The sequence below is a fragment of the Artemia franciscana genome, unplaced genomic scaffold (genome assembly GCF_032884065.1).
Source record: "Artemia franciscana unplaced genomic scaffold, ASM3288406v1 PGA_scaffold_52, whole genome shotgun sequence".
NCBI classification, from domain to species: Eukaryota; Metazoa; Arthropoda; class Branchiopoda; order Anostraca; family Artemiidae; genus Artemia; species Artemia franciscana.
In genome coordinates, this window is record NW_027062693.1 from 845,182 (window position 1) to 873,062 (window position 27,881).

The 27,881-nt window shown below is 36.1% G+C and overlaps 1 protein-coding gene across 2 annotated transcripts; it reads right to left on the reverse strand.

Moving 5' to 3' along the window:
- LOC136041963 (zinc finger protein 189-like) lies at positions 1 to 27,820 on the reverse strand. Of its 2 annotated transcripts, XM_065726780.1 has the most exons (6): positions 27,763 to 27,820; positions 22,109 to 22,456; positions 16,047 to 16,126; positions 14,316 to 14,486; positions 12,382 to 12,540; positions 1 to 1,491 (listed from the first exon to the last, which is right to left on the reverse strand). In XM_065726780.1, the coding sequence occupies exons 3-6, from the start codon at positions 16,114 to 16,116 to the stop codon at positions 773 to 775; spliced, it is 1,119 nt and encodes a 372-aa protein (XP_065582852.1). In that variant the 5' UTR covers positions 16,117 to 16,126; positions 22,109 to 22,456; positions 27,763 to 27,820; the 3' UTR covers positions 1 to 772. The 2 variants fall into 2 exon arrangements, with proteins under 2 accessions (XP_065582852.1, XP_065582853.1); XM_065726781.1 differs by lacking the exons at positions 22,109 to 22,456; positions 27,763 to 27,820 and adding an exon at positions 18,031 to 21,691.
- Positions 27,821 to 27,881: the final 61 nt, after the last annotated feature.

Here is a 27,881-nt window from a genome sequence, read left to right on the forward strand (position 1 = left end):
TCAAGGTTTTAAAGATTTAATTTTCTAAGCATAAACTGAAACCTACAGTAATCGTTGCTCACAATGTTTTAGTCCGAAGAATACGTAAGGAAACTTTCAAAAAATTGGGAAACCATTAAAAGAAGAATAAAATAGCCTCTACAGGAGTTTTACTCAACCAGGCCTACACATACAGACTTTAATTGGGGAGGGAGGAAGTCATAGCCAAAGGAAGAAACAAGTTAAAACAAACGGCAAAAGAAAAATACATCAAGAAATCAACACAAATATTCCACGAAACAATGGATCCAAAAGATAGGTCAAGAAAATTGGGAAAAATATTAAAAGGAGAATAAAATGGACTTTACAGAGGTGTTTACTCAACAGGCATACATACACTGGGTTCTTTTTTTGAAGGGAGGGTGGTCATAGCAAAAGGCAATGAAAAAGTTAAAACAAGAAGCAAAAGAAAAATCACCAAAGAAATAAACGAAATTTTCCCAGAAAAATGGAATTAATTAATGAACTGATAAAAATATAAAGGAACAGGATAAACAGCAGCAGAGGCATAATAAGGTTCAGCAAGACCATATATACTGTTATTGAACAATATGAACTAGCACTTTTTCTAAGAATGAGTTGGTATATGATTTTTAAGATTCAATTTAGAAGAATATTCTATCTTGCATATACCACGCTTAAACGGTTTCTCCCCACTGAGCACTCTTCGGTGCTTAGTCAAACTGCTTGAATCAGAAAAATCTTTCTCACAGACCTCACATTTAAACGGTTTTTACCCAGTGTGCACTTTTTGGTGCCTAATCAGACTGCTTGACGCAGAAAATGTTTTTTCACATATATAACACTTAAACGGTTTCTCACCAGTATGTATTCTTCGGTGCTGAATCAAATTGCTTGAATCAGAAAAAGTTTTCTCACATATATCACACTTATACGGTTTCTCACCAGTATGTATTCTTTGGTGATGAATCAAATGGTTTGACTGAGAAAAAGTTTTCTCACATATATCACATTTATACGGTTTTTCACCAGTATGTCCTCTTTGGTGCAGAATCAAACTGCTTGACCAAGAAAATGTTTTCTCACATATATCACACTTATACGGTTTCTCCCCAGTGTGCACTTTTTGGTGCCTAATCAAACCGCTTGACGCAGAAAATATTTTTTCACATATATCACACTTAAACGGTTTCTCACCAGTATGTATTCTTCGGTGCTGAATCAAAGTGTTTGACTGAGAAAAAGTTTTCTCACAGACTTCACATTTAAACGGTTTTTCCCCAGTGTGCACTCTTTGGTGCCTAATCAAATGGCTTGACACAGGAAAACTTTTCTCACATATATCACACTTATATGGTTTCTCTGTCAGCTTCTTACGACTTAAATGACCAGCCTTCTCTGTCAGCTTCTTCTCCTTCACAATTGGTTTTTGGCAAAAGAGTTTTGGTTGACCCACACCATCAGAACTGCTCACATTAGAATGAATTATCCCTATAGTAAAAACTTATTTTATTAAAATTGAATAAGGTGAAAACGATCCAATAATCAGACATCATGGCAATTACAAATGAAAGATGAACATTCTACAAACGATACCTGTTTAGGATCTACATTGCCTACCACTTTCGAAGGAAACAACAATGTAAGAACGAAACTTGAAATTAGTTTCACTTCATGGACGAATTAGAATTGGAAAAATAATACAAAAAATCTTCTTAAGCTTGGTAGTCATACGGGATTAAAATTTTTTGTAGGTTATAACATATTTGGTGGTGGGTGGAGCTCGTCCGGAATGAAGCAGACCTTTGTCTGCTGACCATGTGCCATTGGATATGGGGCAATCCCCTAACTAAGCGGTCCACGCAAAGGGTTGCCTTGACCTCACAAGGTGGGTGGAGCCCACCCTAGGGACACTCAATAGTTTGACTCATCTAGCTAATAATGTCCCAGGCCTAGGGTCAGTCGGGCTTGCGATCCTCCACCCGAACCTAATTGCTACGAATAGTTATTGCCTCGGATGATCTATCTTCTTTTTATCCTTCAAGACCTCAGCATGTTCCCGGACCGAAATTTGACCATTGTTTGAACCTTATTGACCAAGGTGGTCTTTGCCTGACCACCTGGAACGTTCTGACCCTTAATTTCCCTGGAGCGAATCAATGCTTGCACTAGAACTCAAGCGTTTTTGGTGTGCCTGTAGCAGTGTAACTGAAGCTCGCCTTATAGGAAACGACTCTAAAGACTTTAGTGAAGGCTATCACATAATCTGGTCGGGTGACCAGCGAACCAAAACTAATGGAGTCGCACTTGTGCTAGAATCTTGGACCAGGAGGTGCCTCCTTTCTTACGAGCAAATATCAGACAGGATACTAACGGCGTAAATCCAGCATAAACATGGAAAATGGACCATCATTGTCTGCTACGCCCCAACAAACCAAGCCTCAGATGAGATGAAAGATTGTTTTTACGCCCAGCTGTCTAGTATCCTAACAAAAGTATCCACTCATGACGTTTTAACCCTTCTTGGCGACTTCAAGGGCAGTGTCAGATACAGACGGCGTTTGGAACAATGTTCTAGGACCTATAACACCCGACTGGTTCAACAGCAATGGGCTAAGGCTCCTTCAGCTTTGCAATATGCACGATCTTGTGATCACCAACACCCTTTTTGAAAGGAAAGAAGTTCACACATATACCTGGTATAGCAATGACGGATGAACAAGAAAAATGTTAGACTACATAATCGTGTTCAGACGCTGGCGTTCCTCTATAACTAATTGCCGAACTTAAAGAAGTGGAAAACTCCGACCACAGGCTTGTCGTCTCTAGCCTTAGACTACTCCTGAAAGCCCAGAAAAGTCATCACCGTCCCCCCAAATTAGACCTGAACAATCTCACAAACTCCAACACGCGCCAGGTCTATGCTGTCTCTATCTCAAACCGTTTCGACTGTCTTGGTCAAATTTCAGAATCTGGATAAGCAAGGCAACTATTCAAGGACGGCGTATTGCTTTCGGCTGAAAGTACTATCGGTCGTCTGAAGCCCAGAAAAAAGTCCTGGATATCGCAGGTAACTCTAGATGTTATTGAACAGTGTTATTGAAGCACGCCTAGCGAAAGACATGGTTACCTACAGACGTCAAAACGACGTGAGAAATAAATTCCTCCACAGAGACAGAAAGCTGTTCACCGAGAAAAAGTCCGCCGATCTTGAGAAGGCCGCCAGAAAGAGTGACAAATGCGCTCTATACAAACACCTTCGGGATCTTACAGATTGAAAGTTATTCTCCCAAGGCCCAATCACATGATGATAGGGCCATAGGATGCATGATATATCTAATCATGGAAATATTCTCACTGACGAGAGCGCTCAACTGTCTTCCTGGAAGTATCACTTCTCTTCATTCTTAAGCCTGGACTGTGTTGGCCAGCCCGACCTGACCTTCTTCAAGTTGCATCCAGCAACCCTGAGGCCCCATGTGAAAGTGTGCAACACCCTTTCACCCTTCAAGGCTGCTTTCGATTCTGTCAACCGGCAATAACTCTGCCTCATACCGAAAACAACGGGACTACCAGCGAAGTACTGCAACCTTTTCGAGCGGCTCCACGAAGCGAGAGAGAGCTGCTTGCAAGTCAATGGCAGACGCAGCTCATTTTTTGAAATCAATGCTGGAGACCGTCAAGGCTGTGCTGCTGCTCCAGAGCTATTTAATTGTGTCATCGACTAAATAATGGCTCGGACCATAAACCGCCACCAGTTTGGGTTGCATTACGCCGATAGAGTACTTTCGGACGCTGACTATGTCGATGACCTTGCTCTTGTCTTCGATTCACCGTCGAAGCTCACAAAAGCCCTACAGTTCCTTGCTGATGAAGCCTTAAAGATAGGACTGTCGATTAATTGGCAAAAGACATAAGTTATGTTTGTTGAGCCACGTAACTCACCACGTCCCCCGCCAGTCCTAATGGTCGGTGACAAACTAGCTGAGATTGTTGAGGAACTTACATACCTTGGCTCTATCCTCTCAGATGACGGATCAATCCTCAAAGATCTAATGCACCGAATTGCTAAAGCCTCAGCAGTAGTGTGAAGACTAAGTGCCCCTGACACTCCCGCACAAACGATTTTCGACTTTTATCCCGTGCTGCACGGCAGGAAACGCCCAAGAGGTCTTCCCCCAACCAGATGGAAGGACACGACAGGTGCCTTCTTAGGCATTGCAAATATTCAGAAGGACGTCTACATCTTTGCAAGAGTCTAAATAGAGGCACCATGTAGCATCACTCTCGACGCCGGAAGCATTTCGGCAGGAGCATTAAGTCAAGTCAAGAAAGTCAATAACGAATAATTCCTTTTCTACCCCTGTCCCCTAGTATAACTTGTATCAAACTTGTACCGTAATTACACTTAGAAAACTAATTTAACAGCAAAGGTAGCATAAATTAGGAAGGCGATTGTACTAATAAACTCATAGACAGCAGAAAATAATTATGTAGTTCTAGAAATGAGAATCTTCAGGAAAAACGCCCATCCTTCCCCCGTTCACTGTGTTTTCCGGACAAAGTTAGGTTTAACAAACTTAGTTTAAACTAAATTGACGTACATCTTTCATTTTTAGCCTATAAACATTATTTGAAGACTGAAATGTTTTTTGGTACTTGTGCATTATTCAGAACACACTCAATATGTGAAGTTAGGTTCTTTCATGAAACAAACTACGATGCAGGTACATTTTATGAGAAAATCCGGTTTCATAGCCACAAACACAAAACTCAATTTAGTAGGCTACGCATAGTGATAGAAGATAGTGTCTGAATATAGATTTTTAAATGATGATTTGGGAATTGCCAAAGACTGAGAAAGAGACAATTATATTTTTTCCAGAATAAGGGGTTGATGCCCACAACAAAACAGTGCGTCAGACCTAATCTAACTTAGTTAACTTAACCTAACCTAACCACCTCTAAATACAATATATTTAATTAAAATGCACCAGCATCGTAGTTTGTTTCACGAAAGAACCTAACTTCACCAATTGAGTGTGGTCTGACTAATACACAAGTATCGTTTTTTTTATATTTTTTCACGTTAATAATTTCACTTATTTAGAAACTCATTTAAAGGAAAATTTTTTTGCGTGATGCTATCAGCATGATGGTGGGTGTCTAAAAGACCGTAAAAGAGACACAGTTGCTCAGGAGCAAGTTCCAAGCACAGTCTAGTAGCACATAAACAACGGCTTTAGAAAAAATGCATATTCTCTTTAGCTATTGTTAAGGCCTTTTGTCAGTTTGCTTTCTATATCTTTCTATATAAAAATATCTTTCTAGAACTCTAAATTTTTGACACTCAATTTATTTAAAATCACAATTACACCAGGAGCCTAAAATGGTTTAATTTACTTTTTACACGATCGAACAAAGCACTGATGAAAATAATTTTTTTCAGAAATAATGAACTTACTATTTATTAAAAACTTACAAAATATAATCGCTAAGTTGAAATTTGTCAAAATTATTGGGTGCAAGGATTAAAGGTATGACGGATTTATATGTAAGTTATGACGGGTTTTCACATGTCTAATTAAATAACAAATGATTAGGTCATTTGTGTTTAATATGTTGCGGGGAATTATTTTTTTTTAATTTTGTTGTATATTTATGCTGATGCTGTAGACTTGTATTTACTTTGGCTTGATTTATTTTTATTTTGTCAGTGCTAATGTATGTAACATTGTCAGTGCTAGTTTTTATTTTCGTTGTGTATGTAACATTGTTGGTGCTAAAGTATGCCACCAGGCATGTGCACTGGTTTGTCATATTTATTTATTTAATTGTTGCAAATAAAAAAATTTATCAATCTATCAATTTAATTGTGGCCTTGGAACTTATTCTTTAGAATTGGCGGCTCAGTTTTGTCATAGACCTTCATTACATTAACCAGTTTCAATTGATGAAGTATCTCCAGCTTTAACAACGAAATAAAAAATGAACAAAGAGACAGAAATTAATAAAAGTAGGATTGAATATTCTCAATAATTTGCCAATAAATAATGAACCCTCACAACATAAAACAAGAGCTACATATGGCACTTATGACAAGGTCGGAAGAGCCGAGAGCTCATATGGTATGAGCTCTGGCAAAATTCTAAGAATCAATAGATTGTTTTAAAAGGAAAATCAGAGGCTTAATACCAGTCGGGATTTAAAATAAGAACTTTGAGTCACGAGATCCTTCTAAATATCGAAATTCATTTAGATCCGATCACCCAATTGTAAGTTAAAAATACCTCAATTTTTCTAATTTTTTCGCTCCCTTCAGCCTCAGGGATGGTCGAATCGGGGAGAACGAATTTATCAAGTCAATTTGTGCAGCTCCCTGACACGCCTACCAATTTTCATCGTCCTAGCACGTCCAGAAGCACCAAATTCGCCAAAGCACTGAAACCCAGCCTCTAACTCCCCAAAGAGATTGGAATCAGTCTGGTTACGTCAATCATGTATCTACGACATTTACAGACGTTTTCCAAGATTTCCGGTTTCCCTCTCCAACTCCCTCCAGTGTCAACAGATCTGGTCGGGATTTGAAGTAAGAGCTCTGAGACATGAGTTCCTTCTAAATATCAAATTTCATTAAGATCCGGTCACCCGTTCTTAAGTTAAAATACCTCAATTTTCCTAATTTTTCCAAATTAACCACCCCCAGCTCCCCTAAAGAGACCGAATCCGTCCCAATTATGTCAATCACGTATCTATAACTTGTGCTTATTCTTTCCATCAAGTTTCATTCTGATCTCTTCATCCTAAGCGATTTCCGGTTTCCGCCTCCAGCTCCCCCCAATGTCACCTGATCTGGTTGGGATTTAAAATAAGAATTCTAAAGCACAAGTTCCTTCTAAAGATCAAATTTCGTTAAGATCTGATCACTCGTTCGTAAGTTACAAATATCTCATTTTTCCTAATTATTCCCCCCCCCCACTCCACCAAAGAGAGCAGATCCGGTCCAGTTACTTCCGTCACATAACTTGGACTTGTGCTTATTCTTCCCACCAAGTTTCATCCTGATCTCTCTGCTTTAAGCGTTTTCCAAGATTTCCGATCCCCCCTTCCAATGACACTGGATCCAGTCGGGATTTAAAATAAGAGACTTGAGTTACGAGGTCATTCTAAACATGAAATTTCGTTAAAATCCGATTACTGTTTCGTAAGTTAAAATTACCTCATTTTTTTATTTTTTTAAATTACCCCCCCCCCCAACTCCTCCAAAGAGATCAGATCCGTTCCGGTTATGTCAATCAAGTATCTAAGACTTGTGCTTATTTTTCCCACCAAGTTTCATCCCGATCTCTCTACTTTAAGTGTTTTCGAAAATTTTAACCCCCCCCCCAATGTCATCGGATCCTGTCGGGGTTTAAAAAAGAGCTCTGAGACACGATATCCTTCTAAACATCAAATTCCATTAAGATCCGATCACTACTTCGTAAATTAAAAATACCTAATTTTTTCTAATTTTTCAGAATTAATTCAACCCCCCCCCCACCCAACTCCCCCAAAGAGAGAGCATCCTTCCGGTTATGTCAATCAGTTATCTATTATGATTTTTTTTTCCACCAAGTTTCATCCTGATCCCTCCACTCCAGGCGTTTTAGCCCCCCCCCAACTCCCCACAATGTCAAAGAATCCAGTCAGGATTCAAATAAGAGCTAAGAGACACAATATCCTTACAAACATCAAATTTCACTAAGATCCGATCACTCCTTCGTAAGTTAAAACATCCTTTTTTCTAATTTTTCAGAATTATCCCCCCCCCAACTCTTCCAAAGAGAGAAGATCCGTTTCGGTTGTGTCAATCACGTATCTAGGACTTTTGATTATTTTTCCCACCATGCTTTATCACGATCCCTCCATTCTAAGTGTTTTCCGAGATTTTAGGTTCTCCCCTCCAACTCCCCCCAATGTCACCGGATCTGGTCGAGATTTAAAATAAGAGCTCTGAGATACGATATCTTTCCAAACATCAAATTAAGATCCCATAACCAGAGGCGCCATTTGGAGGGGGGCAGGGGTGGGCAAATGCCCACCCCAGATTTTCCAGGGGGCCCAAGCTTCCACCAAAAAGAGTCCTTTGCCGGCCATAATAATAACACTATTTGCTATTAACCATTGTAAACTTTGAAATCAGGTTAGCTACATAATCTAATTCTCAAGTTCTGTCAAATGCCCGTTTCCTAAATGATTATATTAATATTATAAATTCTGAATATTTGCAGTAATTCCTCTAAGTTGATAGACTAAAATAGGTCAGTTCCAGGCCTATCATTTCACGATGGAATCGTTCCTTGTTATCTTCCAATTGCACTACATAGAAGCAATTACGCGAGCGACGAAATCGCTGTCTCAACAACTCCATGCCGTCGCCGTCGACTTGGTTATTTCTCGATCGCGCACCCTGATTCATGCCACATTAAGCAAACTCACCGACCTGCGTTCAGATGCTTCATCTGTGTCGCTTTTCAAGAAGACTAAAGAGTTTGCAACAGAACTCGAAAATGAAGTACCTGCTGTGAATGGACCCGCGACTAGACCCTCCTCTATTGGTCAGAAAGGACGACCTTGAAGAATTCAAAAGATCACCAAGCATCGGAAACAATTTGTGACAACTTTGACGCTAGGAAAGAATTTCATCGAATCTGAAAATTGGGCTGCTACTTTGGCGGATGAAATGAAGCAAGAATACTTCAAAACTTTTGACCGTCTACTAGCCGAATTAGACAGGAGGTTCACAGATAACTTGCCAGTGCTGAGTACGCTCGAAGCCTTGGATCCAAGCTCAACTAAGTTTATGGACACAGAGCTGCTCAAGCTTTTCTCTTCTCTTTACGGCGAGCTGGATATCGACAGCATTCTTCTCGAATCTCAAGCTGGTATTACCAAGCGTTTCTTGCTCAATGAGGAGAAAAATTCGGAAAACTTCCTAGACATTGTCGACCATCTTCAGGCATTACCAGTGGCCTACTCAGAAGTAATTAAAGTACTTCGTATTGCTGCCACACTTCCTGAGACAACAAGGAGCAATGAGCGTTTGTTTTCTAGCCTAGAAATAGTGAAAAACTACCTGCGGTCTACGACAGGAGATGATCGTCTCAGTCACCTCCTTTTGATATTTGCAGAGAAGGATTTAGTAAAAAATTTGGACTACAACCAGCTTGTTGACAATTTTGCAAAGATGAAAGCTCGGCGGTTCCCCTTGTTACCTTAAATGTTGTTATATTTTTTTTTTCTTGTTATGTTTTTCATTTTTGTAAATATCTTTGATCTGGAAGAATCCTGCTGAAGGGGCACTGAGATTTTGGTTACAACCCTCAGCATAACAATGAAGGTCACTTTCACCGACGTAATGTTTACTTAAATAAGAAAGTTTCTCGCTGAGGAATGTCAGCCTGTAGTCTGGTTGAATTTTCCACTTTCAGTTTAATCACTTAACCCCGTTGATTGTACTCTTCGTTGTTATAATTAATCTTAGAGGTCAGTATGGCTGAGTTCCACATTTGGTTACAGTACATTTCCAAGCAACACACGGGTGCTGAAAATGCATTTTTACTTAGAATATTCGACCAATGTGCTGCCAAAACCCAGATATTTCTTACGCGGCACAAAGTGAATCGGGGGGGGGGGCAGATGGAGTTCATGCCCACCCCAAGATTTGGCCCAAATGGCGCCTCTACCCATAACCCATTCGCAAGTTAAAAATACTTCATTTTTTCCGAATTAACCGGCCCCCACTCTCCCAGATGGTCAAATCAAGAAAACGACTATTTCTAATTTAATGTGATCCAGTCCCAGATACGCCTGCCAAATTTCATCGTCCTAGCTTACCTGGAAGTGCCTAAAGTAGCAAAACCAGGACAGATAGACCGACAGAATGTGCGATCGCTATATGTCACTTGGTAGATACCAAGTGCCATAAAAAAGACTAAAAGCATTAAGAATGACACTAAAAATCAGATCTGAATAAATCTAAGTGTTATAGTTTGATGGAACCGTGATAATATAGTGTGATAATAAAAGGTAATTAGATAAATAGACACCCAATTTTATGATTTGGCACGTTATTCAAAAATTTTCATATCCAAATAAAAGCTAATTAATTTATCGAAATAGAGATAACTAGAGCTAACTTATTTATACTTATTGAAAACTAGCCTTTGGGGACTGGAAAGGCAAATTATCAGCGTTTCTACTTTTGGCTTATTAAAAAAAAGGCTGTAAAACTCTTATAGTTTCACAATCATCTTTTGAGTTTAAAACTTCGTCTATGCTGTTCTAGTTTCTTAGGGTCTCTTGAAAAACTTTCCTGTTGTGTTATAGAACTAATAAATAGTCCATGTTCACAGTAGCGTTGTGAACATGTGAACATGTTCACCATGTTCACATCTTTTGAGTTTACAATTTCGTCTATGCTGCTCTAGTTTCTTAGGAACTCTTGAAAGACTTTACTGTGGTGTTATAGAACTAATAAAATCGCCCATATTCACAGTAGCAAAGGCAAAGTTGCACTAAAATCTAACGTATTTATATCACAAAAGCAGGTGTGAGGTTACGACGTTCTTTTTCTATTTAAACAAGATCCTTTGTCACTAGTCTCTATGTGATTATTTGTCTGTTTTATAAGCATGGGTCTACTTGGATACCAGAGTGGGGTAAAACACACACTTGCAACAGCTTATTTTTGGGGAATTCTATTTCCTGAGATTTGGTGAGCACAGGAATCAAAATCAATATTTTTTTAAAATTTTAATTACTTCCAAATATTTTCAATCCTCTTTTGAAATTCACACAAAATCTTTGACTCTAGACGGTTATTTTTCAAAAAGCGTTTTCATACTTTAGGCTACTATGCACCAACGTTTGCTCTGATTTGCTCTTTACTAAGCTGCATCAATTATTCTATTCTTCTCATCATCCTGCTCAGAAAGGACTTTAAAGGGATGGACCAAGTTTCAAATGAGAATAAAAAGTACTTTTTATATGTATTGACTGTGTGTATGGCTTTTGCATACTTTTTTTTTTTCATATTCTAGGGACTTAAACTTCATATTGTGGTCTTTTCCATGTAATTAATCAAATATTGCAATTTGCCTATCAATTTCATTTTAAAGGTAAGATTGGGATGAAAGTAGATATAAGATTAATGTAAAGGGTGTGAAAAATCGATATTCGTCACTTAAGAGGTTTGTTAGCAGAAAATAGTTGGTTATAATTTGCAATTTTTGAAATAAAATTTACAATTTCATTTAGTCATTGTTGCTTAAAGTCTCCATTATGGGCTCGACCAAGCTCAACTGTTACTTGATTAGCTATGCTGTACCTTATAGCGAAGTACAGTAATTTTATTTTGAAAATAATGAGAATACGAAACCGAATAAGCACAACATTCTTAGAATTATAGAACCGTATTAAGCCAAAGACCAGCACAATTAAAGTCATGCAATATTTCACACTCAAAGCGACTGGACATAACAACCAAAGAAACAAGAAAAGGGGAGACCCAAAACAAATAGGAAATGCATACATCTCAAAAGCCATCAAAAGCTCAGACTATCATTTGTGCTTAGGTGGCAACGTTTTTTTTCTATGTGATGTTTTCTCTTATTGATATATGTGTGATTTTTTCTCTATATGTGATTTTTTCTCTTATTTTTATTACACCAAATAAATCACAGCAAAAAAATAAAATCTCATGGCTTTTCAAGTTTAACAAATATTATACTTCAAATATATTAAGTAAGTTTAGTTCGTTTTATTTTACTTTTTTTATCTTGGAAAAAAAAATAATTCTTTGATTGCCCTTCCAAAGCCCAACAGCATCCACTACTCATTGGTGTAAAAAGCAAGGTTACCGTCAGAAGCAGGCTTCTTTCTGAGTTTAATGAATGACCACCTTTCCATGAATTATACCCGACTATTTTAGAAAATGATAGGAATTATGTTGTTTAACTTTATGGATTGTTTGTGAACATAGAACTTACAACAGAGTTGAACAAATAATAAAACCTGATAAATGATTGTATAACGTCCATGATGCCATGAGATGAAGGTAACTCGATTCTATGAGCTCCAGGTTTGTGACTCATAGCATGTGGGACCGCAGTTTCGGAGATGTACTCTCTATCAGTGGCCTTGCCTGCTACTGGTATCTTCTTTTCTCTTGAAATTTGGCAGTAAATGTGGCATGTATGGATATGGCAAGTAGTAAATCAATTCTTCAGCGGAATGTGTGGGGTAATGGAGGATAAGTACTTAAGTGGGGTTGGGCGAAACATAAATTAGGGACTTTCCCTTATCAAACTAATTTTATATCGCTATTGTTTTCAAATTTACCTTCATCATTGCAACTCAAATCCTGGGAGTCCAATACAGATGTTAAACTGGATACTCTGTATGGAATACTCAAAGGTTGCTGTAGATGCTCACGTGATAGAGAAGAAATAGAAGTTCCTTTGATTGTTTCAACACTGTCTGGTGAAGCATATGCAACTTCTATAACAAAACAAATAATGAGATAGAAAATAAGCAATGTATGATCAAAAATTCTCAATAAGCAGTACCAAGACATAAAAAAACAGACAACAAATGTGAAAAAGAACATAAAATATAAAAACTGAACGAAGCCAAGCATGATAAATTGATAAATAGAATTTTCACAAATTAGAGTTTTATTCGCAGATTAAATTCGGGCATTGAATAGAGTGCAGAACTTGAATATCTGTGTTTTAAGTCTAAAATCCTTCCAGTGTATTTAGCTAGCTAACACAAAAGTCTTAAGCTTTATTAGCTTCTTAATATAATTCAAAGTATTAAATCGTTAACCGTTTTTCACCTGAAAAACCTGTTTTTTTATTTATTTTTAATTGTTTTTCAAATAATGCTGGTAAATCAGGCTCAGCCTCTATGAAAAATTCCCTTCCCTTAGGGAAACTCCTCCATTGAAAGTTCCTCCCGCAAAAGTGCTACAGTTCCTTTTGTGATAGACTTGTGTGCAAGAGCTGGTAGAGTATAGACGCATATTGGTCTGGACCTAAGGGGGAAGGCAAGAGAAGCTAACTTAGAGGAATAGGTCAAACAAAAAAAAGAAGTGAATATCAAATCCGGTTTCTGAATTTTACAGGAGGGTGATTTCTCTGGACCCATTCTACCTCATTTTGCTTGTGGTGATGAGAACATGGATGATACGTATTTTGCATTCAGATTTGTCAGTACCACCCTACGTTGTCTGCACCACCTGATTATGCCACTGACATTACTGTATTGAGGGAAAGTGGCTTAAACTTCTGAAGAAAAATTTCACATTCCATCACTTTATATTATGAAATATCTTCAAAAAAATGTTTCTATCAAAGATACTATAATAAGAAAAATCTCAAAGCTCATGTACATGTCATTGCTTTAAGTGGTTTTAGTTTTTTCGCATCATTTTTTTCTTACTAAAAACATTGTTTTAGATATAACGGAAAAATAGTTTTCACTTTTTCCATACGAAAATTCTCTTCCTCTCTGACTTACTCATATAAATGCTAGACATTCTTTTGTAACTGAAAAATTTATAATGACCATCTCACCATTTAAACTTTTGTTTATTGATTTTTGTTTAAACTGGCTTTTTATAGAGTTTTTTATGGGAGTTTCTACCTACGATAGCATAATCTAATGATTTGCAAACACCGTAAATAGAGAGCTGATTTGCATAATAATTACGTCTTTCTTTTTAAAAACAGGGGTCTATTTTGGGGCCATGTTTGACACTGACTGAATTTTATTGTGTTTAACACTTAAATTGCTTTGACGGGTTTTCTAAAATTCAGAAGGCAAACTGAATCTTACTATAAAAGTTTAGTAATGCTATTCAAAAGCTTTATATACTAACAATAATAATAAATTTTCTGCTGAGATAAACAAGCCGAGTGAAAAAAGAAACACAATCATCTATAATACTTACTATTTGCTACTACAGTACAAGACGACACTAATGTTCAATTTTACTTTAGAACTAAAACAAATTCTTTGAACCGATGTTGTAAAATTTTTATACAGAAATTTGCAAATTCCAAAATTTGCAGGAATTGTTGTCCACAATACATTGCATAATTCCAACTGCTTTTGGCTTCACCAGTTTCAAATCTTAAAATGATGAAGTTCAGACAAATTCTAATTTGTTCTAGTTTTCCCCAATAAACTATCAAAACTGAATCAAATGTATGGGCAATAAAATATTACCCATATATTTGATTTTAGAAAAACAAATACTTGAGATGTACCTTCACTGTCAAAACACATGGAGCCCAATTCCTGGGTGTCGGGTTCAAGTTTACATAGTCCTGAAAAGCCACAAAAAGTACCCACAGGAACAACTTCCCTTTTAGGAGACAAAATACGGGTTGAAAAGTAAAAAAACTCCTCATTGTCACTTGATAAAGCCTCTTTGACTTCTGAAACAAAGTATAATAAAAGAGATATCAAACACATTCAACAGAAAAGCTTACAAAACAAACCCAACTGCTCCCTCTTTCCAACACATTGTCCCACAAGAATGAATATTAATCCCTACAAGGACAGAAATCATACAATCTTTGGAAAATAACCAAAACCAAACCTCACAATTTAGAGATGAAAAAATAAATCCTAAGATTTTTCCACATGTTATGTGGTCTAAAGGCTAATCAGTTGGCTAATTATAAATCTAGGATAAAAAGAGCTGCAAAACACTTGTTGGCAACTTTGTTTTTTCCTTTTAATGCTAATCCCAATTTACTTTAGTGTCAGACAATAAAATTGTTCAATTAATTCTATTTGTTAGAGCTTTCATTTGATTTTGAAAAAAAAATACATATACAGGAAAGAAAATAGATACTCCACTTACTGTTTGATAGAAACATTAAAATTTTATTGCCGACAATAGAAGTATTTCTCCTTCGTATTCTAACTACCAGCCCCCCCCCCATTCAAAAACCTTATATTTTAAAAGAGTTTAAATTGAAAGAAAATAAAGCCTTAAGGCAAACTCTCAATTTTCAGACACACACACAAACACAAAAAAAATAAGACTAATACTTTTTCAGTTCAAATTATCATCAGATTCAATGGGGCCTAAGCTTAAATCTAAGATAAGTATTGATTAAAATCAATAACAAAACAATGTTGTGATAGTAATATTTAAAATAAACATAAGAACAACATTTCTTGGAAAATGAAACATGGAATATCTTTAGTAGGATATCTATTAGATAATCAAGCTTAGCTATACTAAACAAATACCACATATTTATGAAATAAAAAAAACTATTTGCAACATAAGTGAAGAAAGGGGAAGTTGAATAAACCCTATTCCCCAGAAAAATTGTAAAAAAAATTGCACCCCTCCTAATCAAGATCTATTTACAAAAATATATAAAACTAGCAATACCTGGATATCTCTTAATACGTTTGGGCAAATTGACAAAATTTTAACAAGTAAGAAAAATCTGACTGAATTGTGTGCTTTTTGCTAAGGAAACAATAGAAATATTAAACAACAAGACAAAAATAAATACCACAAAATAAAAATCAATAATTTGTAGGTTAGGTACCAAGAGGGGTGCTCAGCTACTAAGAGATAATTTGTGTGAATGACTGTAGAGATAATTTGTGTGAATGTGTAGGAATGACTTTTTTTATTACTATTATTATTTATGCCTGCAGATGGGAAAAACTTAGCTATTTTCCTGAATTGAAAACATGAAAGATTGAACTACAAAGTGTGAGAGAAATTTGTCAGCCTGAAGACTTGTTGTCTCCCAAACTGGAAAAATTATGCAAAAACTTTTGTGTTGTAAAATAGCCCTTTCATTACCCTCAGCTCTGAAGGGCTAGATCCAAGCTTTTGTACAGAGTATGTTCTTTCTTTTTGTTATTCTAATTGGGGAGAAGCAAGAGGAAGAAAGAGAAAATATTTACTAAAGCAAGGCAAACCTATTTTTATTTTGTTACAAAAATTTAATATGATGACTTACCATTTTTAACAACAGAAGTCTCAGGAATGGTGCTAGGTTCAGCCATATTTGGAATTTCAGACAACTCCATAATATTCTCTCTGAAACAAGTTAATGCCACTTATAAAACATACCATACTATCAATAGAACTTGGAAATGGCACTCCAGTTTTATATTTTTTTTTTCAAAAGCTGCAGATTGTTTTGTATTCACTGTAATGGATTTTCAATTTGATATTTTGTTCATTTAAGCAAAACTTTAAGAAACTTTTCTTTTATCTAATTTTTGTGTCTTCAAAAAGTATGTCTTAAGGTAAAACAAAAATTGTCTTGTATTTTTTATGTTGTTTTTAGTGCCTTTAATTTTGTTGGAATAAGGCACATATGATATTTGTAAACAGCTTAAAGGAGTTTAATGGCCAGGTTTCCAATCAGACAGCATTAACCCTACCGATCAACAGAACTATAGCAAGATAAAGAATTTCAGTTTACTAGAAAAGTGATGCTTTAGAAACAATCAGAAGTAAATTCTCAACTAGGGTCCAGGAACTTGTTTTGTACCAGATTCAATTACCTTATGCATGAGAATCCCCAAAAATAGGGTGTTTCTTCTTCTCTTCCTGTTCCTACACAATAATGTTATGAAAGTTCAAATCAGAATTTTTTTTATTTTAATTTTCAACAAAATTTGTTACTTGTTTATTATCCAGAACACACTCAAGAATTCTGATATGTAAGACTGTCTATATGTGGAGACAATTAGCTTAGGCAAAGTGGAAAAACTACATTGTAGGTTTATGTCAGTTAATATTGAATATAGGGTAAAGGCACCAATGATTTGACTATACAATTTTGGAGCCACTTTAAAAATTTCCCTTCAAAACCGGATAACTCTGCTTAGTCATGACTTGGAAAACAATCTCTTGATGCTGTCATTATATTTTGACAATGCAAAACATGGACACCATCTCCAACACATCCACATAAGAAGAAAATATTCAATTCAATCAGTTTCCTGTTTTTGACGAAAATGTGCTCCCAATAATTTTTTACCTTTGTATTGTTCAAACTGTCACTACTTGTTTTTTGTTTTGTTTTTTTTTTTTTTTTTCAAAAAATAAGTAGGGAACAGCACCAATGCATCAAGATACATATGATCTTCTCTAAAATGTAGTCACATTGGCTTTTCCTCAATAAAATAAAGTTAAAATGGCAAGTAATATTATATTGACAAAACTATGTTTCAAGTGCTAAAATTCTTGTCTGATGTAGTGGAATACCAGACCAAATAAAAATGTTACTTCAGCAAGTTTATAACCAAGAAGTAAATTTTTCCTAGACTGACCAGTCTTCCATTGTTGTAATTTATTTACATAGCCTAGCCTATATATTCATGTATGTGAATTTCATTTGGTACTTGTATGATATACCCACTACTGCTCAATTTGTTCATGCATTGACACACTGTAAACCAGTTTCTTTTACCTTAGCATGAGAAAAGACAAAGAGAAGTAACAGAATAGATGGGAAATATACAGTTTGGGATATATGGGGAGTGGGGGTAAACTATTTGGACAGTGGTAAGTAAAAAAAAAATCTTACTTCATAATATGCAGAATAATTGTAGCTAATGCATTTTGCATGCAAAAGTACCCATTGCACTTTAGCCCTCTCCTCCACCTAATGTGTAAATATTTACCCAAATTTGGTTTCTATGCAATATATATTTACCTTACTTAGGTGTACTTTATTAGGATTCACTTCTTGAGTGGTAGTGGGTATGTCATATAAAAATCTTTCATTTTTAAGTATGTAAATCATTTGTTGGTTTAAATTGGTTACATACAAAAAAGATTTGGTTTGATAAATGGTCACAGTTAAAATATTGAAAGACTTTCGAAAATGCGGCTAGTGTCTTCAACAAGCTGATAAAAACTTGATAAAAAAAGTCAAAATTGCAAGTTTTACCATGTTCATGAGACAACTAATTTGAAAATTCTCTTACCACCAGCATTCAGGTTTTGCTTCCAGAATCTAATCAATTCTTTTCTTCCAAGAATGTCTTATTGTCTTCCTAATCAATTCTTGTCTTCCTATAATCATCTAATGATACCAAAAATATTGGGGGAAGTGGGGTACCTTGAACCAGGGGCATATCACCCACTTCATGTTGCTGAAATTCCTCCTCCCTTTTACTAAATATTGGCATCCAAGTCTCTCTTATGTTCTGATGTACTTTTGTTCAGTTTGGATCAGGACGTAAAGTAACAATTTTGTTTTTCACTTGCTGTTTACTTTTCAGGGAAACAATTTGTTAGATCCTGCTGATTATTGCATATCTAATGAACTGATATCTTGGCTTTAAGATTGTGGTTTGTGATTTATGTTCTATTAAATACTTTTTTAGTTAGCCCTTTTTTAAGAATTATTATACCATGGGGGATTGATATATTGGCTTTAAGACTGTGGTTTGTGATTTATTCAATACTTTTTTAGTTGGCCCTTATTTAAGGATTATTATGCCATGGGGGATTGATCAGCCACTTGCCATGGGGAACAATGAACCAGTGGTTGATCATGCCCCATAGCTTACTTAGTACTTTGATAAACATACCTTTTATAATAGGCTTAGTGCTTTGACAGGCCTACCTTTTACTTATAGGATTACCTTTTACTTAATGGTCTATAGGCCTACCTTTTACTTATAAGCCTATAAGCTTACCTTTTACTTACTCTTCTTACTTATCGTTTTTTTATCATTGAAGAATTTGTAACATATTTTCAACCATTGATTCTACAGTTAGAAATCCTACAAGGAAAACCACTAAAGGCTAGACTCCTGCAAATGTGATGAAGAAGGCTGTCCTAGAAGTTGTTAAAGGAGCAAAAATACAAGAAATAGCTTGTTTGTACTGCATAAGTCATTCTACTCTCTTACAGTACCATAACAGGCACAACAAGGATGAACATGATTTCTGCCCAGACTAAGGAAAAACCAACAGGATATTCACCAGTGAACAAGAAGGCTTGCTCAGCAAGTACCTGGTAACAGCATCCAAGATGCATCAGGGTGTGACAAAAAGACAAGCAAGGAGGCTAGCTTTTGAGAATGCTTCCTTTATTGGAGCAACAGTGCCCTAAACATGCAAAGAAGACAAGCTTGCTGGAGGACATCAGAAAACAAAATATTGAGATTTCCCTTAGAAAGCCTGAGCCTACCAGCCTAGCAAAGACTTCCAGTTTTAACAAGCAGACTGTGATGGTGTTTTTCCAAAACTTAGATCTGTTTACCAGAAGAAAATATTTGAGCCACACAAAATTTAGAACATGGATGAGACCAATGTTACAATATTTCACATTTCTCCCAATGTTTTTGCAAGTAAGGGAGCTAAGCAGGTAGAACAGATTACCTCAGCTGAACATGGGTCTCTGGTAAACGTCATCACTGCAGTCAATACACTCAGGACTTTCATCCCCTCTAGGCTGGTGTTCCTTCAGGCTAATCTTAGGCCAATTATGCTCACTGGAGCTGCAACTGTATTGATTGGCACAACAAATCCCAGTGGCTTATTTGTTACATTCCTGGACCACCTCAAGAAGTTCTCAGGTTGTAGGAAAGAGAAGAAGATTTTGCTACTTATGGACAACCATGACTCCCATATTTTGCTTTCTTCTCTTCAGTTTGCCAAAGACATTGGCATAGTTTTACTCACTATCCCCCCACACACAAAAGCAACAAACTTCAGCTATTAGATGTTTCAGTCTTTTATTCATTCAAAGAAGCTTACAACAGGACCTGCAACTGTTGGATAATAAACAATCATGGAAAAGTAATTGATATTTACAACATTTTGAAGATTGTAGGATCTGCTTTCCCAAAAGCATTCCAACCCATAAACATCAAGAGTGGTTTCCAGAAGACAGGGTTCTGGCCTTTCAACCTGCAAGTGTTCTCTAAAGATTCTTTTCTGGCAGCCCACATGAAAGACAGGGATGACCCTTCTTGAAGTGAGTCATCAACTCTTTCTGCTGTTCCTTTGCAGGAAGAAGGAATGTCTGAATCTCAAGATGCTTCAATGTCCTCTGTCAATTTTAGTAGTGGAAGAGCTACTCTGTTGAGTCCTCAATACTTTCTCCTCATCCTAAAGCTCCTCCTAGGAAAAATGCCCATTGGCAGGGTTGCAAGAGAGTTGAGTTGACTGTGTTAACTGATACTCTTATCAAGAATTGACTAATGGCAGACTTGATTGAAAGGGAGAAGAAAAAGAAAAAGAGCAAAACAAGCATCAGCAAATGTGAAAAAGCAAGGAAAAGCAAACGCAGGAAGTAAGAAAATGACCAAATCTAGTGATCCTGCTGATTGCCAATTTAGAGGTTTAGCAAAAGCACAAAAAGTTCTCTCTTACATGTCCAACAGCAGTTCAGAGGAGGGGATGAACTGGAATATTGTGGAAGCAAAGATAGTCTTACAATGGATTTCAAAGAAGAAGGCATTGGCAGCCTGCAAAATACTGAGACAGAGGTGGGAGACTATGTGCTTGTTGTGGTTCAGAAAGTTGCTGGTGGTGCACTTTGTTGCTGAGATATTGCTCATTGACAGTTTGGAAATTGAAGTGAAGTTTTGGAAGCATTGAGCAATGAGAAATTTATTCCTACAGATAAGGTGTCATTTATTATGAAGCCTGATGTGGTGCTTTGTCTCCTCAAACCATTTCCTGTTTGTGGAACATCCTGGCAATCAGGGAACTTTACTTTTCTTATAAACCTTGCATCATTTTCACTTAAATAAGATTTTTTTTTAATGTTTTATACTTTTTATAGCTGATTTTTTATAACTTTGCACTTTTATATAAAATCAATCAATAAAAAGATAAATAATACTGGTTCATTATACCCCATGGGTTGGTGCATTATTTAGTATTAGCCCACAAAACAGAAAAAAATGCTCATAGGTAGCCCAATAAATGAGCTATCTTTTGATGTAAAAAAGTTGCAGAAAAGATCTTTAGGTTTGCCTTAAAAAATCAAAACTGAGGTTTGGTTCAAGGTACCCCACTCTCTTCTACTCTAGGAAGCTATAACCAAGCTTCAATATTAACCCTCTTCTGGTTAGTAGGCATTAGATATTTGTGTAAAATTCTAGCTGATTGACTTCTTGCTATCTTCAGAAAGGGTTTAGGTTAGGAAAATGAAACTTCCAGGGGTGGGTCTACAGGCTAAAGTATGTCCTGGGAAGGTATTTCAAAATACCCACCTCCACTCCTTCTCCCTCTAGAGTGCCCTGAAATTTGCCTACATGACAGGTCTATACCTATTGAAATTTTGACAAAACAACATTTTACCTTAATTTTCAGTTACTAGTTGCTTTTTCTCTGCCTTTAGTTCTGAAAATGCAATTCCTGTTATTTGACTAGAATTTTGAGCCATATCAATATTTTTTTCAAAATTTAGGAAAGGTATTTGCATATCTTTAAAACCTTATAAAATAGAATTGAGAAAAGTTATGAAGCTAAAAACAATTTTTTGAACTTCAATTAAGCAGAAAATCTATTTTGCAAGGTTTCACTTTCATAACAAGCATATTTTTAAAGGTCATCAAAGGTCAGGGCCCTCTAGAGGGAGAAGGAGTGGAGGTAGTTGCTTCAAAATACCTTCCCGGGAAATACTTTAATCTGTAGATTCATCCCTGAAAGTTTCATTTTCCTAACCTAAACCTTTTCTGAGATAGCAAGAAGTCAATTAACTAGAATTTTACCAAATTCATTCCTGGGATATAATTTAGCCTGTGGACCCATCCCTAAAAGTTTAATTTTCCTAACTTAACCTTTTTCTGAGATAGCAAGAAGTCACTCAACTGGAATTTTACTGATATTTGTATAGTTAACAGTCTATACCTATTGAAACTTTGACAAACTGACATTTTATTTTAATTTTCAGTTATCAGTTTTGTTGTCTCTGATTTCAGTTCTGAAAACACAAATTCAATTATTTTCCTTATCTTATTTTCCTTTAAATTCAATTATTCGGATTATTTTCCTAACCCCTTTCCTTGATATTAAAAAGTAACTAAAATAGAATTTTACCGCTAGCGTTGTCAGAGACCTTGTTTGAAATGATTAGGCTATAAAAAGTGCACAACAATAGGGAGAAACATCAAACTTCTTTACTAGAGGCAAAATAAGTTCTTGCCTGTTTAACTTTAAAATATATAAGAATACATTCAAGGCTATTCAAATCGAAACATAAATCACCGAGTAGAAAATAAAACGCTAGAAGTTACTAATAAAATGATAGTTGTTGTTGTAGAGAAAATACGCTCGGCTTTCGCCCTCTGCGTCACCAAACAATAATTAAACTAAAATCATAGAAACGAAAAGAACATACAAATCAAATAAATCAAATCATCTTCTCTTCTCACCACACTCTTGTGACTGGGAGAAAAAAAAAATCAAATCAAATGAAATTACAACCAGTTGAAAATCTTTGTTGAAGACACAAAAACTCCCAATGCCTCCAATATTTTTAACTCCTTATCTTTACTAACACGAGTGAAACCTAAAACGAGAGGAGTGGACGTCTTCAGGCCCAATGATTCAATTTTTCTGATGAGAATATTTCTCTCAGATGTGAAACGAGGGCATTCTGAGAGAATGTGATCTATTGTTTCATCAATATTTACACACCTATAAAAAGGGCATGACTTGCTATCTGTAAGACGATATAGTGCTTGACGAGATCTGGTCATTGCATGACCAGTTCTCAGACGGAAAATAGAGTTTGCAATTTTCCTATTTGGGTGGATAAGGTGATGTGGGATCTAATGCCCCTCAAAAGACAAAACATAAATATTTGTTGTTGCAATACATGTATTATTAATTCTAAGAGAACTTGCAGCAGAGGTTATTAACTTTGAAGTTTCATTTACAGTGAGAGCAACCTTCCAAGTAATGGAGTGGTGGATAGCCTGTTTTGCAATACTGTCAGCAATTTCATTTCCCTTAATCCTTATGTGAGAAGGAACCCAGACCATTTTCAGTTGAAGAGCATCAGAAGACATTATTTTCTGAATCTTTCCCTGTAGATGAACAATAATTGGAATAACTTTTCCTTGCCTCTTTTTTAGATCAGAAAGAACACTTTTAGAGTCAGAAAAGATAACAAATGCGCCTGATCCTACTTCTAGCACTGTATCCAAAGCTTTTTGGAGAGCAAGACATTCTGCATGGAAAATGGAGATTCCATCTGAAACTCTAATCCCAACTGATGAACCACTCCACTCAGAAAAAATGCCTATGGATGCCTTCCCATCATTTGAGATAGATCCATCAGTAAATATCTTTTTCCAATTATAAAATTCAACCATTTTAGCTAGTGTAAGTTGATGAAGGATTAGACTATTCATTTTATTCTTAGGACAATCCATGCCAGGGATTTTTATATCTATAACATTATCAATGCTATTAGGAGGGTTGGGAGATATCTGGGTCTGACAAGAAAAGATTAGGTTTTCAGAAACACCTATACCATTCAGCAAGGAGACCAACTTGAAAATGGCTGGACTACTATATATGTTCCGATTTTCATAGAGAAATGTATGATTTATGAGACACTCCTTGAGAACATGGAGGTTTTGGTTAGTATTTACTTTCATAAAGTAATTAGAAGAAAGTTTCAAGAATCTTTCTTCTAAAGAAGGTATATTAACCTCATTGAACAGAGCTGCAATAGGAGTACTTTTTAGTGCACCAGTGATTAATCTCAGGCCATGGTGAACTATTGATTCAATTTTAGAAATTAACTTTTTTGAAGCTGAGTAATAGACAGGGAGACAATATTCAATCTTTCCATATATTATAGATGTGAATAGTTTTCGATGACCATCTCGGCTAGCTCCCCACTTTTGCCCAGCAACAGCACGCATAAAATTCAGTTGTTTTTCAAGTGTATCACAAAGATAAGAGATATGATCATTCCAATTTAACTTACTATCCAGCCACATACCAAGAAATTTCACATTCCTGGCAAAATGAATTTGTTGTTTATATAGAGTCAGATTAATTGAGGGACAATCTTGCCTAGGGTCAATTTTCCTAGAAAAAACCATGCCAGTGGTCTTTGGGATAGAAAAAACCAGATTTTTTGTATTAAGCCATATTGACAGTTTATCAATTGCTCCTTGGAGCTTGGGTTGACAAGCTTCAGGAGAGGAGCCTTCAGTCCAAAGGGCTAAGTCATCTGCATATAAGGCAAACTTTATTGAGGGCATATCAGCCAAAATAATATCATTAATCAGTATGTTGAAAAGAAGAGGACTCAAAACTCCTCCTTGAGGAACACCTAATGAGACTGTACTAGCAGAGGAGCATATAGATCCAACTCTGGTTTTAATAGTCCTATTAAAAAGCACTGCCCTGCACCACTTCCAGAAATTATTTCCTACATTAAATTTATGAGCCTGTCTAAGGATTGCAAAGGGGTCCAATGTATCATAAGCCTTCTTAATATCAAAGAAGACTGCAGAAACAACTCTCTTTCCTGTAAAAGCTTAATTAATGTCATGATCAAGTTGAATTAGGTTATCAAGGGTTGATCTACCTTTCCGAAAACCTGCTTGTTCAGCGATAAGAGAATTATCAATAAGGGGTTCAAATCTCAGCTTAATCATTTTCTCATAGAGTTTAGCGATGCATGAGGTTAAGGCAATTAGGCGGTATGAAGCTGGGTCAGAACGATCCCCTTTACCTTTATATATTGGGACTAGAATAGAAGACTTACAAGCAGATGGGACAGAGCCACTTTCCCAACATCTGTTAAACAGGTAAAGAAGAGGGACCAAGAAAGTCAGTGGAAGAGCTCTAAGCATCTTATTGTGGACCAAATCTTCACCCATTGCTGAGTCATTTAGAGATTGTATTGTAGAAGTTAGCAAATCCATATCAAAATCTTTGTCAACATTAGTGACAGACCCTGGGGGAAACTGAGCTTCCATAAACATAGAGTTATTATATGTACTACTATTTGAAGATTGACCTGCGAAATAACTATTCAAAGACTCTGCCACTTCATATGGCTTGTACATAATTGAACCATCATTGGACTTAATCTCTAGAATAGACTGTTCACTATGCTGATAACCTGCAAATTTTCTGAAATTTTTCCAAAGTGTTTTAGAAGGAGTTGACTGATTAAACTGATTTTCACAAATATCTTCCCAAGCTGCTTTTCTTTCAGCTAGGACATGTTTCTTAAAAGTAGCTTCGGCCTTTTTCATTTCAATTTTTTTGTAAAGGTTGCTTTTATCTGAAAGCCAGATTTTTCTAGCATTACACTTATTTTGTTTTAGTGATTCTAAATTATTATTCCAAAAGTGTACATTTTTTTTTCCTATTTTTTACTAGTTGTGCTTGGAGTGAAAAAAATAAATTTGAAGCATCAATGATGCTTTTAGTGATTTTTCATTTAAAACATCAATATCATTAATTACAGCTGGTACCATACTCCCCAATTTAAGTGCCCATGGTTTCCAATTATCCTCATTGAAAATCCATCTAGGAGCAATGTTAAATTTAGAGAGAAGTGGTCTTTTTGACAGTTCTGTAATAAGTGGGTAATGCTGGCTGCCAAGATTGTCATGGAACCTAGACACCTTACTATAAGCAGATAGTCTGCTACCAACAAAACAAAGATCAATGGTTGAGTTTTTACCATTGGAGGAGTGCACATAAGTTCCTAAATTCTTAGGTGTGATTATTGTGTGGGAAATCTGACTGATAGAGATTGAATCCAAGAGCAACAATGACTGAGGGTATCTAGGGTGGGTTGAGTCCCACAGGGGATGGTGAAGATTGAAATCTCCAAGTATTAGTTGGTTTGGGGAAAGATCTAATAACTTCTTGAAGGTTGGGTTATTGAAAGAAGAGGGTTTATTTATATAAATATTAACTACTGACAAGGGGGGAAGGTCATCCATCTCAACCTTTATAACTAGTATTTCCATTGATGACTGGACATCAATATTGACAACAGAGCTAATCAAATCCTTTCTCACAAGAGTCAATAGGCCTCCACCTTTTTGAAAAGAGGAATTTAGGACCCTATCTTTCTGTGTGATGTATAATTTTTAACACTAAAATTTCTTCCAGGGGACAAATGGGATTCTTGGATGCAGACAATTTCTGGGGATTCAATGTCCAAAAACCTTTTTAACTCAACCAAACGATCAATGGGTAGACCTGTAGTGTTAAATTGAACTATTTGCATTCTAAACTGTTAGCTGTCTTTGATATTAAGGATTGTTTCCGTTTGTTTTTAGTTGCTTTCTGTTTTGGGATAGGTGAGAGAGCACTTGCATTTCTTTTAAGGAATGGATTTTTTGCTGGAGAAGGTTTTTTGAGATTTCTGATGTTGGTTTTACAGGTGAAGTAGAGATTGGGACAGAGTCAAGAGATTCCAAATCGTCTTCAGAAATAGATTGATTTGAGGTGAGATCTGTAAAAGTTCTATCAGATGGTGCATGTGAGGAACTAAAGTCTTGAAACATTTTTTCCAAACGGCCTGAGATAGAATCTTCAATTTGTTTAAATTTTGAGGATAGGAATGAGCTGATCATTTCAGGAATTTTAGCTGTTAAGATATCATCAATTATTTTCTTAATTAGGGGTTCTCAGACTGTTTGTTGAGTTGACATGAATGGGCTTAGGGTGGGGTTTTTAGGGGATGGAATGGGAGGGAATTCTTCATTAGAAAGAGTTGGAGTTGAGTCATTTAGTTGTATGTTGGATTTAAGGATATCTGCATACTTTTTTTTAGCAGCACCAATAATGATTTTTTCTTGTACTGCCTTAACAATAACTTTTCAACATTTCTTGTTACAGGACATGCTTTGTCTTTAGCGTGATGGTTGCCAAGACAATTGGGGCACTTGAAAAGTGTAATATTATCTCTCTTAATAGTACAAGAAGATGTTAGATGGTTGTTGGCAAATCTTGAACATCTAGGTTTACTGCAACATACTTTGGCAGTGTGGCCATCCCTTTGGCAGTGATTGCAGATCATGACACGGGGAATACAGCTCTTGACTTTTTTTTCCATACCCAGAATAGAAATAAATTCAGGAAGGTCAAGTGAAGGAGTAAGGATAAACCCATCAACATTCATCTTGTCAGATGTCTTTTGACCAAAAAGTGGACGTACTCTTGTGAAACCTTGATCCATCAGTTCATCTAATAAGGTTTCACTTGTAAAAATACCCTTGTCAAAGAATACCAGCCCCTCAGGCATGAAGCCCCTGGGGGAGTTTGAGTGCAATCCCTGAGAGCCTTGAGCTGAGGAATCCTTCTCACAGGAAAATGTTAATGCTTGGTTATTATCCAAAACTAGCTTCCCTATCTCTAGTATCTTGTTCAGTACTGCTTGATTTCTGATCTTAAGGCAGTTAGATCCATTTGAGGATTCTACCAAAATTGTATCTTTTTGGCATTCATTAAATTGGTTTCTCAACAACATAATTCCTTTCATGATTACACCCAGTGGTGGATTATGGAGACCAGGCAGCCCTGTTTTAGTCAACCATACTCTAATGATACTGTCCTCACCCGTGAGAACACCAGATCCCCCTGGATCATGGGGGTTAGGCATGATGAATGCCTTTCCAATCACAACAGAAAAATTAATAGAAAGAAATTCCACAAGACCAGTCACAGGGTGAAAAGAAGAAAAGGAAAAATATCTTAAATACCTTAATATTAACTGTTTAAACAGTAAACAAAGAAAATAAAAAATTAGCAAAATGCTTTATCAATTTAATCTTTTGGTTATCAAAATCTTGGTCGTAATATTTTTTTCTCTTTCTAACAG

Excerpts from the sequence above, each read along its gene's own strand:
- LOC136041963 (XM_065726780.1), bottom strand. The coding sequence starts at position 16,116 with ATGGAGTTGTCTGAAATTCCAAATATGGCTGAACCTAGCACCATTCCT. Across the intron at positions 14,487-16,046 it reads GACTTCTGTTGTTAAAAATG|AAGTCAAAGAGGCTTTATCA; the intron begins GTAAGTCATCAT and ends ACTTTGTTTCAG. Across the intron at positions 12,541-14,315 it reads CATGTGTTTTGACAGTGAAG|AAGTTGCATATGCTTCACCA; the intron begins GTACATCTCAAG and ends GTTTTGTTATAG.